Source organism: Chanos chanos, chromosome 7 (assembly GCF_902362185.1).
Source record: "Chanos chanos chromosome 7, fChaCha1.1, whole genome shotgun sequence".
NCBI lineage: Eukaryota > Metazoa > Chordata > Actinopteri > Gonorynchiformes > Chanidae > Chanos > Chanos chanos.
In genome coordinates, this window is record NC_044501.1 from 48508085 (window position 1) to 48523084 (window position 15000).

The following is a 15000-nucleotide window of genomic DNA, read 5'->3' on the forward strand; positions in this document are numbered from 1 at the left end:
CAGACCTTAAGACACACACACACAAACCTTAAGACACACACTGATTTCACAAGATCACAGTGTTCCGAACAGATGCTTTGTAAAAAGCAACTTTAAAATTGACTAATTATCATGTCTTTATGAGTTAGAGACAGGATGCAAGACATGTCTGTGTTTTTGATTGTGTGAATTAGCTTTTTTTTTTAACATTTTCTCTGAAGGGATAGCAACAGGAAATGTAAGTTTGTCCGGGTGAATCACTGTGATGTTTCTCTGAGTGAGTTAGCATGATGTTTGTGAGGAAGACTGTATATATGTGTATATGTGTATGTGTATATGTGTGTATATATGTGTATATATGTATGTGTGTATGTATATATGTGTATGCATATGTGTATATGTATATATGTATATATGTGTATATGTGTATATGTGTATATATGTATTTGTGTATGTATATATGTGTGTGTATATGTGTATATGTATATATGTATATATGTGTATATATGTATGTGTGTATGTATATATATGTGTATATGTGTATGTGTATATGTATATATGTGTATGTATCTATGTATATGTATATACGTATGTGTGTGTAGATATGTGTATATGTGTATATGTATATATGTATATATGTGTATATATGTATGTGTGTATGTATATATATGTGTATATATATATATGTATATGGGTGTGGTGTAATCACCTCCTGGGCTGGTTCCAGTTACTCAGAGCTGAAGTTGGCAGCTCACTCTCCTCTCCTTCTCCCTCCTCCCTCTCTGGAAGCTCGGCTGCACCTCTGATACACACACACACACACACACACAGAGTGTTACACAACAAACACACAGCTGGAATGTGGTCCATGCACATTATCTGTCAACTCTGTGGGTGTGTGTGTGTGTGAGTGTGAGTGTGTGTGTGTGTAAGTGTATCAGAGAGAAAACAAATGAGATAGAGATGGTGTGTGTGTGTGTCTTACCGTGGGGTACTTGGAGTATCCAGAGTAAAAACATCATCCTTGTTCTGTAGACTGGCTCTATACTCCTCCAGGTATTCAGCCGGAACATATGTGATACTAACACACACAGACACACACACACACACACGCACACACAGAGAGAGAGAGAGAGAGAGAGAAAGAGAGAGAGAGAGAGAGAGGGAGAGAGACCATGACACAATGAAGTGCATAAGAACCCACTTGCTCCATGATGTGTGATCAGCACATAATCTGAATCTCATTCAAATCAAACAGTGTATTAATATGTCTAAATATGGCCTATTCACCGTGTGAAGGACAAATCAAACAGTGTATTAATATCTCTAAATACAGCCTATTCACCATGTGAAGGACAAATCAAACAGTGTATTAATACGTCTAAATATGGCCTATTCACCATGTGAAGGACAAATCAAACAGTGTATTAATATGTCTAAATATGGCCTATTCACCATGTGAAGGACAAATCAAACAGGTATTAATATGTCTAAATATGGCCTATTCACCATGTGAAGGACAAATCAAACAGGTATTAATACGTAAACAGGTGTTTATGTTTATTTGCCAAACGCTGTGTTATTGTTCACGTTTTTCTGCTGTGTTTGACAGCCGTTGTCAGTGTCCTCATCCCTGCCCAAGGTGAGTTTGCCAACAAAGTCTCAACGTTTTTCTAAACAGATGCTCTCTGTCATTAGGCAAACGGAAGCCAAATCAGAACAAATCGTTATTTTAAAATCACTTTTTGATGTGGAGCCAGCGCTGACTGTAAAGAGAATATATTCCACAAAACTGAAGAGTCAGTTTGTAAATCCCTCACTCTGTCTGTCTGGAATCAAGCGACCAACTCAGGAGCCATGCTGAGAATCGATTCTTATAAAAACGGACTCGTTTAGAAAGTGAAGATGACAGATCTAATGCAGGTGAGTCAAAACCTCATCTGACAATCAAGTGAAAACATGCAGAAACTGAGTCTAAGGCATGAATGAGTGAATCATTTCAGATCAATACAGGTGATTTTACATCCAATCCCATTACGTTGGACAGACATATCGTTAGTGAGTAAATCAATGTGAATCGATTCAAATGGGTGAATAATTGTGAATCAGTTGAGATCCTGCCTTAGGAGCAGTGTTGGCCAACCTACAGTCCACAGACATCTGATAAAACAGTAAAGTAATAAAAACTGGAAGTGTTTTTAATCAGTTACTCATTTCCCGCTGTGTGTGTGTGTGTTTTTTTTTAGATAATTTACATAATAGTAAAATCTTAAGTGCTAAGCTACTGAGATATTTTCACGCGCTGATTCTCAGAAGAACAAACCTACTCATTGTAAATTTTCATAAGAACCACAGAGTATGGTTCGGACAGTAAAACTGTCTGAGAAGATCCTTCACGACTGCAGGATGAACTGACTGATGCATCAGCTGAGCAGCACAAACTAAGTGTTTATTTATGAAGTGTTTATTTATGAAGTGTTTAGCAACTCTGGGCATGATCTTTGTCTCTGAGTCAGGAAGATGAACGCTGTCACTGATGGAAATCTCACCCCAGAACTGAGATCCTAAACCTGAGCAGGCTAGTGTCCCACTGAGTGAATTTTACTGTTGATTCATTTTAACATGTAAAAAAATTAAAAATTAATTTCCTTAAGCATGGTTTCCTTTTATATAGTTTACTCATTAAAACAGGTCGGCCATCACTGCTCTACACAGACAGTTAATAAAGACATGATTCCCTGTGGGATTCAGATCTAATGTGAATGGTTTAAACAGACGACCAGAGCGAAACGTCAGTGAGAATTCGAGGTCCCACTGGCAGATCACCGGGTGGATTATTGAGTGATGGGGTGAGTACACCAAAGACAGCCAAAACAGATACTGTTACTATAGCGATGGAAGGCCCCTCACACACAGAAAGGTGAGTTAATGGAGGGAGCGTGTTAGAGAACAGGAGGGAAAACCGTGGTTAGTGTGTTTGTGACTGTGTGTGTGTGTGTTAGGGATGTGACGGTTCACACTGGTGTATGAGATTTATCCAGATGCAGGCAGTCGAGAGCGATCGTGGGACACAGACGGACACATCACAAACTGCAGTCCATGTGTTCTAAGAATAGTCTTTATCCCTCACAGTTATAAACATATGATTGATCGGTAGTTTAAATGAGAACAGAACAAGCTGCTCCTCACTTAGGATTATTGTATTTTCCTTTGACTCACTGATCATTAACGGAGAAGATTTTACTGCAGTATACTGGTGATAAAAAGCATGGGAATTGAAGTTTTAATAAACAGCTGAAGAGCTGTTGCCTGTCTTGAGTGTGGAGCCTGTCTGGATAAAGCTCTGCGTAGAGTGAGGGAGTTATGAGAACAGACAGGAAGATTTCAATCCAAATGAAAGAGCGGAGCTGCCTGAGGACTGCACTCTGCTATACTCACACATAAAAGGGACACTGCTCCTCCTCAGCAGCTGACGATCTAGAACATGGACAGTGATTTAGAGAACTCTGCCCTCGGCATGTGTGAACTGGACATAGAGCTGCTTTAATCTGAACCCCACACTTGAGAAACACTTAGTCCACAGACACCGAGGCAGACACAGGCACGCGATTTTCCCTAAAAAACCAAACAGTTGTGGGTTTGCATCCTAATATTTGAATTCTTTGCTGAGCAAGGCACTGAAGCCCAGTGTAATCCTGACAGAGGGAGTAATGACATTGAGAGACTGATGAGGGAGTAATGACACTGAGAGACTGATGAGGGAGTAATGACACTGAGAGACTGATGAGGGAGTAATGACACTGAGAGACTGATGAGGGAGTAATGATAAGAGACTGATGAGGGAGTAATGACATTGAGAGACTGATGAGGGAGTAATGACACTGAAAGACTGATGAGGGAGTAATGACACTGAGAGACTGATGAGGGAGTAATGATAAGAGACTGATGAGGGAGTAATGACACTGAGAGACTGATGAGGGAGTAATGACACTGACAGACTGATGAGGGAGTAATGATAAGAGACTGATGAGGGAGTAATGACACTGAGAGACTGATGAGGGAGTAATGATACTGAGAGACTGATGAAGGAGTAATGACACTGAGAGACTGATGAGGGAGTAATGACACTGACAGACTGATGAGGGAGTAATGACACTGAAAGACTGATGAGGGAGTAATGACATTGAAAGACTGATGAGGGAGTAATGATACTGAGAGACTGATGAGGGAGTAATGACACTGAGAGACTGATGAGGGAGTAATGACACTGAGAGACTGATGAGGGAGTAATGATACTGAGAGACTGATGAGGGAGTAATGATAAGAGACTGATGAGGGAGTAATGATACTGAGAGACTGATGAGGGAGTAATGACACTGAGAGACTGATGAGGGAGTAATGATAAGAGACTGATGAGGGAGTAATGACACTGAAAGACTGATGAGGGAGTAATGACACTAAGAGACTGATGAGGGAGTAATGATAAGAGACTGATGAGGGAGTAATGACACTGAGAGACTGATGAGGGAGTAATGACACTGAGAGACTGATGAGGGAGTAATGACATTGAGAGACTGATGAGGGAGTAATGACACTGAGAGACTGATGAGGGAGTAATGACACTGAAAGACTGATGAGGGAGTAATGACACTGAGAGACTGATGAGGGAGTAATAATACTGAGAGACTGATGAGGGAGTAATGACACTGAGACACTGATGAGGGAGTAATGACACTGAGAGACTGATGAGGGAGTAATGACATTGAGAGACTGATGAGGGAGTAATGACACTGAGAGACTGATGAGGGAGTAATGATACTGAGAGACTGATGAGGGAGTAATGACACTGAGAGACAGATGAGGGAGTAATGACATTGAGAGACTGATGAGGGAGTAATGACACTGAGAGACTGATGAGGGAGTAATGACACTGAGAGACTGATGAGGGAGTAATGACACTGAGAGACTGATGAGGGAGTAATGACACTGAGAGACTGATGAGGGAGTAATGACATTGAGAGACTGATGAGGGAGTAATGACACTGAAAGACTGATGAGGGAGTAATGACACTGAGAGACTGATGAGGGAGTAATGATAAGAGACTGATGAGGGAGTAATGACACTGAGAGACTGATGAGGGAGTAATGACACTGAGAGACTGATGAGGGAGTAATGACACTGAGAGACTGATGAGGGAGTAATGACACTGACAGACTGATGAGGGAGTAATGACACTGACAGACTGATGAGGGAGTAATGACATTGAAAGACTGATGAGGGAGTAATGATACTGAGAGACTGATGAGGGAGTAATGACACTGAGAGACTGATGAGGGAGTAATGACACTGAGAGACTGATGAGGGAGTAATGATACTGAGAGACTGATGAGGGAGTAATGATAAGAGACTGATGAGGGAGTAATGATAAGAGACTGATGAGGGAGTAATGATACTGAGAGACTGATGAGGGAGTAATGACACTGAGAGACTGATGAGGGAGTAATGATACTGAGAGACTGATGAGGGAGTAATGACACTGACAGACTGATGAGGGAGTAATGACACTGAGAGACTGATGAGGGAGTAATGACACTGAGAGACTGATGAGGGAGTAATGACATTGAGAGACTGATGAGGGAGTAATGACACTGACAGACTGATGAGGGAGTAATGATACTGAGAGACTGATGAGGGAGTAATGACACTGAAAGACTGATGAGGGAGTAATGACACTGAGAGACTGATGAGGGAGTAATGATAAGAGACTGATGAGGGAGTATTGACACTGAGAGACTGATGAGGGAGTAATGACATTGAGAGACTGATGAGGGAGTAATGACACTGACAGACTGATGAGGGAGTAATGATACTGACAGACTGATGAGGGAGTAATGACACTGAAAGACTGATGAGGGAGTAGTGACACTGAGAGACTGATGAGGGAGTAATGATAAGAGACTGATGAGGGAGTATTGACACTGAGAGACTGATGAGGGAGTAATGACACTGAAAGACTGATGAGGGAGTAATGACACTGAGAGACTGATGAGGGAGTATTGACACTGAGAGACTGATGAGGGAGTAATGACACTGAAAGACTGATGAGGGAGTAATGACACTGACAGACTGATGAGGGAGTAATGACACTGAGAGACTGATGAGGGAGTAATGACACTGAGAGACTGATGAGGGAGTAATGACATTGAGAGACTGATGAGGGAGTAATGACACTGACAGACTGATGAGGGAGTAATGATACTGAGAGACTGATGAGGGAGTAATGACATTGAGAGACTGATGAGGGAGTAATGACACTGACAGACTGATGAGGGAGTAATGATACTGAGAGACTGATGAGGGAGTAATGACACTGAGAGACAGATGAGGGAGTAATGACACTGACAGACTGATGAGGGAGTAATGATACTGAGAGACTGATGAGGGAGTAATGACACTGAGAGACTGATGAGGGAGTAATGACACTGAGAGACTGGCAGAGAGGAGCATTATCTAAATGAGGGAATATTGTGGGGGACAGTCACTGCTTCACTGATCTGTGTTTACCCACAGGCATCAGTGAGCAGCAGGTAACCAGTTAATACCATTAATGCCCATATTTTCACACAGACATGACTGTTTACACTGGTATTATTATAATACTGGACATTACCGGTCACAACAGCAGTTATTACTTTGCTTAAGGTCAGTGTCAGAGGTCACGTGTGCCTTGAAGAGCCTTAGGGTTCCAAGGCCTCGTTAACCGACAGGCAACAGTAATCAACATCAGTCAAACCCACAACCACCTGCTCATCATCGTCTCTCTACCACTGCTGTGTCTCTGAGAACTCTCCACGGCCCAGCTGTGGACTCAGGTACTAGAACTCTATGGACTCATAGCTGTATTAAAGTAGGGGGAACTTGGCTGTTTGACTTTGACAGAGACTGGTGCCGTCTGATATGAAAATGACTTCTCTCTCTCTGTGTAAAGCCCATCTCACTGCACACAGTCTCAGCGCCTGTCACGCAGCTCACTGATTGGTTGTGTCGTGTGCAGTGCAGTATTTGTCATGCATAAAGCTGGAGTTTCCTCCGTACAGCTAAAAGACTGTCTATACAATATTAACTTACAAAAAACTTCCATGCTCGAAAAAAAACCAATTCTGTGTGAGGTTCAGATTACAGAGAATCATTTTCAGAGAATCATCAAAAGTAACAGACAGAATCAACTTTAAAGGAGAAATTCATCCACCACATCAATCACAAAGGACCACAACTCATATACAAGTCTAAAGTGCATGCATGCGCGCGTGTGTGTGTGTGTGCTTGTGCGTGTGTGAGAGTGTGTGTTTGTGTGTGTGTGTCTGTGTGTTTGTGAGACTGTGTGTGTGTGTGTGTGTGTGTGTTTGTGAGACTGTGTGTGTGTGTGTGTGTGTGAGAGTGTGTGTGTGTTTGTGAGACTGTGTGTGTGTGTGTGTCTGTGTGTGTGTGTGTGTGTGTGTGTGTGTCTGTGTCTGTGTTTGTGTGTGTGGGTGTGTGTGTGTGTGTATGTGTGTGTGTGTGAGTGTGTGTTTGTGAGACTGTGTGTGTGTGTGTGTGTGTGTGTGTGAGTGTGTGTTTGTGTGCGTGTGTGTGTTTGTGAGACTGTGTGTGTGTGTGTCTGTGTGTGTGTGTGAGTGTGTGTTTGTGAGACTGTGTGTGTGTGTGTGTGTGTGTGTGTGTGAGTGTGTGTTTGTGTGCGTGTGTGTGTTTGTGAGACTGTGTGTGTGTGTGTGTGTATCATAGCCTTACCCCAGGTCAGGGCCAATGAGAGAGTGTCTGCGTAGCATGGCTCTGGCCTGTGCGTTGGTCAGGTTGGCTGTGGGTTCTCCATTAATGGCCAGGATGAGGTCACCGACGCCCAGCCTCCCGTCTCTGCTGACAGAGCCTCCGTGGATGATACTGCGAATCACGATTCCCAAACCATCCTTTCCAGCACTCACTGTCATCCCTAGACAAGTCCAGTCATCACTGCATCATTATTACACATCTAATCCACTCACACACAGTCACACAGAGCCTCGCTACCCACCTGTTACTACAATAATATCATCCTCCATTATACTAACAGGTCCATCACAGAAATGTGAATATTTGTGAGAACAGTGAAAACTGACTTTGAATTTCGACAGGCAGAAGACAGAGGAGAGAAGGAGAAGAACAAACCGAGACTGGAGTTCCCTTTCACCACCGTGATCGTCCTCTCAAAATTACTCCCCGGAGTCATTTCCTGTTCATCTGCTCCCTCCACTGTTTCGGCCGTTTTGAGGAGATCCTGAACCTGAAGAAGAGGAGTTTTATAAAAGCAGGGGGAAAAAAACAAAAACTCTGAAAGCAAATTCATAAAAAACTTTTGGGAGGGACGGCATGATGAGGTAGATAAAACGCTCCTGTAGGAGCCACGGCGGTTAGTGAGTCCGCCGGGGGGCTTTTTACAGGAGGATCTACGGGGGGGAGAGGCCGAGGGCTTTATACAGGAGGATCTACAGGGGGGGAGAGGCCTAGGGCTTTATACAGGAGGATCTACAGGGGGGGAGAGGCCTAGGGCTTTATACAGGAGGATCTACAGGGGGGGAGAGGCCTAGGGCTTTATACAGGAGGATCTACAGGGGGGGAGAGGCAGCAAATCATACAGGACTATGAGATGGGAGGCCATGCTGTGTGCAACTCTCTTTTACTCCTGTCCTCTTGGTGTTGAGTCTTCATGTGCCAAGAATACCCCAAAATAAAAGGTTCATCTTCTTCACATGACTCCAGTTACTAATTTTCTTCTTTAACTGATATATATATTAACTGCATGTGTTAAAATGACTTGTGTTGGTTCAGCAGTGCTGAGACACAGTGGAGCAGGTGAAACAGATTAGCGTTAAGACTGGTACAGACGGACGGAGAGCCGTGAGCACATTACCTTCTCCAAGTCTTCAGCGTCTCCAGGGCAACGCTCTTCACCCAGGCCCTGCCCAAAGTCAGCCATATTCAGTAAAGTCAGTATTGGCTGGTCTTTATCGCTGGGGGCGGGGCTAGCTCTGGAGAATCCCGCCTCCCCCACCTCTGCCTCCAGACTCTCCATCTGGCCTAAGTGGTGCTCAGAGGCCCTGTCGCAGGAGACCGCACCCAGTCTCCGCGCTGTCATTTCCAGTGTCGCACAGACTGGTTTCTCCTCCGGACTAAACGGTTCAGTGTCGTCATCAATTACGGATGGCGTTATGAAGGGGTTTTCCATAAACGAATCCAGATGAGCGTTACGCTAGGTGAAACAAATAACGCCGCGTCGAGTTACATGTGATTTGCAACAAAACTGATCCAGATGCAGGAAGACTGTTCCTCTATGTTTTGCCCCTGAACTTTCAACCCTGACCAACAGAGGGCAGCAATGATCACGGGCCGCAGTGCTTGGGAACTGACTGGTGCTTCAGAGACATTTGATAAAACATCATCCATCTTTTCCTCTCTCTTTTCCTCTCTCTCTCTCTCTCTCTCTCTCTTTCCCTCTCTCTTTCTCTCTCTCTCTCTCTCTCTCTCTCTCTTTCCCTCTCTCTTTCTCTCTCTCTCTCTCTCTCTCTCTCTCTCTTTCCCTCTCTCTCTCTCTCTTTCCCACTCTCTCTCTCTCTCTCTCTCTCTCTTTCCCCCTCTCTTTCTCTCTCTCTCTCTTTCTCTCTCTCTTTCCCTCTCTCTCTCTCTCTTTCCCTCTCTCTTTCTCTCTCCCTCTCTGGGGCTGATTCACTGGAGCCTACACAGTGTAGCAATGAATCTCTGCTGCAATTTCTTCAACATCCAAGAGGGAACTATAAAAACTGGAATAAAAATCCATGCTGATGGCTCTTACAACAATATAGTCACAAATTACAGAGCTGAGAGCCGTTAGTGAGCCACGGAAAACGCCGGAAAGAGAGAGAGACGTCTCGCCCTGGCTGTCAGAAACGCAGGGTACTTCATTTAATGGCACTTACGGGGAGAATACGGTCACAGGGAGGGGTGAGGGAGGGGTGAGGAGCACACAGACAGGGGAAACTACAGCTCACTGGACCAGCTGGACACTACAGTGGGGTTACTGATCTACAGAACACTAGAGGGACTGTAACCTATACATATCAAAATACGTCTGTATTCCTGTATTACATTACTTCAGTTATCTAAATAAAATCAAACACATTTTGCGACAAATTATTATTGACAATAACAATAATACATTTGACATGCATTGGCCAAGTCACAGTTTAACTGAAGATAAATTCTGGGCGTTACTCAGGCGGAGTCTGGCTCTGATTGGACAGCGAGGTCCCCTACCTTGGGCGTGGAGGCCAGCGCTGTTCTCTGATAGGACAGATCGGCACTGCAGGTGCTCCCGTGAAGGGCGATCATAGATGCCTGGAGGGTGTCGTCCTCGTCACCAGCAAAATGACGCTCCAAGCTTTTCTCATCTGACACATCTGTGTCAGTGGAGTCAATCTGGAGGACACAGTGGGGATGGGTTTTCATCAGCACAGCGAATTCAGAGAAATGGACATGACCTTTTTCCCACCGGGAATTACCGCTCAATTTAAAGAACGGAAATTTAAACTGACTGACTACACAGCCATAATTAATTTGCCCTCGTCTTGAAAGAGGGAATTTCTGTTCAGGGTCAGAGGTCACAGGACCTTTTTCAGGGTCACACTGCTTTCACTAACACACCTCACATTCACCCTCAACTCACACATCTGCAGCCCATTGCTATCTCCACTGACAGAACATTGCACCACAAACACTGCCACCAGATTTTTCCATTTCTCTCTTTCTTTTTCTCTTTCTTTTTATAACTTCTATTTTTGTTTACTTGTTTGTTTGTTTTTATTTGTTGTTTGTCCGGTAACGGTTCACCTCGCAGGCACAGACCAGCGCGGGTTCAGCGCGGAACAGCAGCTCCTCCTCATCCTCCTCCTTCTCTCTCAGAACCAGAGCCGAGAGGATGAAGGGAAAGTCTGCTGAGGAAGAATCACCCTCATCATCCTCGCTCTGCGAAAGAAAGGGCAGCAACTCTGGCTAAAAAACCAAATCCATTTCTCTATACTCTGGGATTTGCTTTTGGAATTTGATTGGATTGGAATGTGTTAAAAAAAATCACTTTGAATTTTGCATGTTAGTAGTGCAATGTCTGTTAGCAAGTCAATTTTGCTTCTTAGAGGTATTCTGGGTTGAATGATGAGATTTTTAAAACATCGTCATTTGTGTTCGGTGATTGGGAAAGCAGCAGACAGTCAGACAGATTGAAGGACAGACAGACAGACAGGTTTGTGACCACTCAGTCTAGTCGTCGAGACATAGTCATGTGACGTGGTCATGTGACTAACCTGCAAGGATTCGGTTAGTGCTTTCACTCCGAAGGCGGTTTAAACGAAGACCGAATCATTCACACATTTTACAAATGACACTAAAGACAAATGTTGTAAATATGTAGGATCCAGAAGACCAACAGTTTTTAGAGGTTTCTGGATCACTCCAGCACAGAGGAAGCAGGGAAAATGCTGTGTTTTCATGAAACAAAGGCCTTAAACCAATTTGTCCACCTCACTAGACAGATATCTGGTGAGGAGCACAAATCAGAGACAGAGAAACACATCAGAGACAGAGAAACAAATCAGAGACAGAGAAACATGTCAGAGACAGAGAAACATGTCAGAGACAGAGAAACATATCAGAGACAGAGAAACATATCAGAGACAGAGAAACATATCAGAGGTGCCAGAATCATCTAATCAATGAAAAGAGCAAAATCTCTCTCTCAGTAACAGATGCTGCACAAAGCCACTTACTGCTACTGCTACAATTTCAACAGCTTTGGCACTGTGTAAAATATTCACACCACCCATACAGGCATCCAGTTACAGAGCCAGTGACAGCCAGTGATACACAAACACACACAACTAAACACATGCACACTCTCACACAGACACACAGACAGACAGACACACACACGCAATCACACAGACACTCACACACACACACACACACACACACACACACACAGACACACACACACACACACACGCAATCACACAGACACTCACACACACACACATGCACGCACACGCACACACACTCACACACATACACGTGTGCACGGACACGCAGACACAGCTGAAAACACACGTGCGTCTCTGTCATGATGGCGATGGCTCTTACAGGCAGCGGCTTGGCCACGCCTATGTGTACTGTTCCTGACTGGGCCCCTTTCAGGGCCTGCACCGCCTCCTCCAGACTCGCATTCTCCAGGTTCGTCCTATTGACAAACATCAGTCGGTCGCCTGGCAACAGCCGCCCGTCCAACTCCGCCACCCCATCCGGCACCAGAGACCGGATCACTATCACTGTCTTTACCGGGTCCATAGGGTCCTGTGACACACACGCACACACACACACACAAAGACATGATTAAGTACCTTCTCGTGTCCAGTATTCAGTCTGTTTGTTTGGGCACCCATGTTTTCAAAGCTCCTCAACACACACACACACACACACACACACACAGACACACACACACACACACACACACACACACACACACACAGACACACACACACACACACACACACACACACAGTCTCTCTCACCTGATAGTCTAATATACTGAAGCCCAGGCCGCTCTCTCCTTTCTCTAGTTCGATGGTCTGGACCTCTGACTCCCACATCGCCAACGGGGAAGTGACAACATCCTCCATCACATGACCAACCACTGCCTCCTCTGATTCGCTGCAAACCAGGAAGTGATCGAGCTCTCTGTGCACCTTCAGCGAGAGACCACAATATTCATTACAATCTTCTCATGATTCTCAAACCAAGGAGCGCTCACACATATTACTCCCAGATTAAACATGCATGAGAGGAGGTGGAGAGCGGTGCTTAGGTGTTGTAGCAGGTGAAATCTAAGAGCAGGCGTGGAACTGAGGGTGAGGTGCAGAATACATCTGCTCTCGACACTGTCTCCTGTCCGCTTCTTACACTGTAGGTGTCACCGGAGACAAACTGGGATTAATAATTTGTCCACCTGCATGCTAATCCCAATACTAATCCTAATCCATGCTAATCTGAGAACGTTGCTGTATATTAGATGGAGTGGTCTGATGAGTGAAACATAAGCAATGTTCCCAGTATTCTCACCACAAAACACAGGATTAAAACATCTGACCTGATTATTATCTTAACAGAGGGCCTGTCACATTTACATATGAGTCGAGATAAAGTTGGGCAATATGACTCACATGCACACATACTCACATACACACACACTCAAAGACACTTAAATTATCACTTGATGAATTTATTACAGACTGAGACATGATAAATGTCTTCAGCATCTCTAATGAGTTATTTTAACACACTGCACTCACACATCTTAATAAGTGCCTCCCATCTGAACACACAGCACTGCAATGACAAGCACAGTCTGTCTTATAACTGCACTTATCAGAACACACCACAGAGCTGTGCGACCTGTCTGTCTTTCTGTCTGTCTCTTACTGCATGCCTGTCTGTTTCTGCCCGTCTGTGTGTTACTGCATGTCTGTCTGTGTATATGTGTCTGCCTGTCTGTCTGACTGTGTGTGTGTGTGTGTGCTTGCGTGTGTGAGAGTGTGTGCCTGTCTGTCTGACTGTGTGTGTGTGTGTGCGTGTGCGTGCGTGTATGCCTGTCTGTCTGACTGTGTGTGTGTGTGTGTGTGTGTGTGTGTGTGTCTGTCTGTGTGTGTGTGTGTGTGTTTGTGGTTAGTGTTGGAGCCAGACACTATCAGGTGAATTTTGAAATGAATGGTTCTTTAGAGGTTTCACTAAGTGAGAGATGTAACATTGTTTGAGCTGCTCGTAGGATGAGCAGTGTCAGGTTTACTCAGAGAGCACAGAGTAAACGTGAAGATCAGTCCTCAGTGAGGCTCACAGAGGGCTCAAGGCACCTTTACACTTTATATTACCTCACATACCTTGACTGTAGACTCTGTGGCCATATCCTCCAGTTCTGATTGGCCAGTCTGGCCGTCAGTTGGTGGTAGAGGGGCGGGTCTACAGCAGACCATGTAGACACAGACAGGGAGTTCCTTCAGAATACTCACAACCTCTTTATGAGTTTCACCAATAAGGGATATCCCATTTACCTGTTACACACACACAAAGTGAGACATGGTAATTGGTAAATTCATGTGAGTTCTGTGTGTGTGTGTGTGTGTGTGTGTGTGTTGTCTGACCTCCAGTAGCTCATCTCCACTGAAGAGTTTTCCACAGTGACCCACAGGTCCCTCAGGCAGAACTGAACGGATGTAGTGATGACCACCACTGGCCTCCAGACTAATGCCCAGTCCACTGTACTCACTGAACTTCTCCACCTGTGCTACCTACACACACACACACACACACACACACACACACATTACAAACACACACACACACACACGCACGCAAGCATTATAAACACACACACACACACACACACACGCACACAGATTAATTAAAAAGGGAAATGTTTTCCTCAAAAGCCTATCCTCTGAGAACTGCAGTAAGTTTAGCTTTTGCGTGTAGGCTGTGGGGGTGTTAAAAATTCTGTGAATCTGTGTCATGCGGCAGCTCTTGGCTTATCTAAAGTATGGCTCAGAAGACAGACTGATTCTCTTTATCAGAGGTCACACAGACCTTCAGCTCCAGAAAACACTTCTGATCCAAATACTGCTTTAGTGTCAGATGACAGAGAGTACCGCAGAGCGTGGTCACGCACACGTGTAAATCACGCTTATCACAGCTCGTCTTACCCATTAAAGTCGGAACTCAAAAGCACTCGAAGGCCACTCACAAAGATTTTGATCTTTAGAGGATCAAAAAAAAGCTAAGAAAACGGTTTTCTGCAGAAGTTAAAAAAAACAAACTGACTCACTATCACTTCATTACTGGGGCCCAGAACCTTCTGCCATTTTCTCACCAGAGCCTCTTCATCCTCACAGCTCAGCTCCGCTCCTGAAAAAAAA

At 44.5% G+C, this 15000-nt stretch overlaps 1 protein-coding gene across 1 annotated transcript in view; it reads right to left on the minus strand.

Moving 5' to 3' along the window:
- The window catches only part of mpdz (multiple PDZ domain crumbs cell polarity complex component), a 65094-nt gene that overhangs the window by 44381 nt on the left and 5713 nt on the right, over positions 1-15000 (minus strand). Inside the window, exons 3-15 of the mRNA XM_030779463.1 lie at positions 14910-14989; positions 14230-14376; positions 13969-14139; positions 12607-12780; positions 12179-12388; positions 10892-11011; positions 10304-10465; positions 8925-9263; positions 8183-8297; positions 7769-7967; positions 3418-3456; positions 965-1060; positions 689-781 (exon numbers count right to left, since the gene is read on the minus strand). Coding sequence (XP_030635323.1) covers positions 689-781; positions 965-1060; positions 3418-3456; positions 7769-7967; positions 8183-8297; positions 8925-9263; positions 10304-10465; positions 10892-11011; positions 12179-12388; positions 12607-12780; positions 13969-14139; positions 14230-14376; positions 14910-14989 — 1945 coding nt within the window. The remainder of the gene's footprint in view (positions 1-688; positions 782-964; positions 1061-3417; positions 3457-7768; positions 7968-8182; positions 8298-8924; positions 9264-10303; positions 10466-10891; positions 11012-12178; positions 12389-12606; positions 12781-13968; positions 14140-14229; positions 14377-14909; positions 14990-15000) is intronic.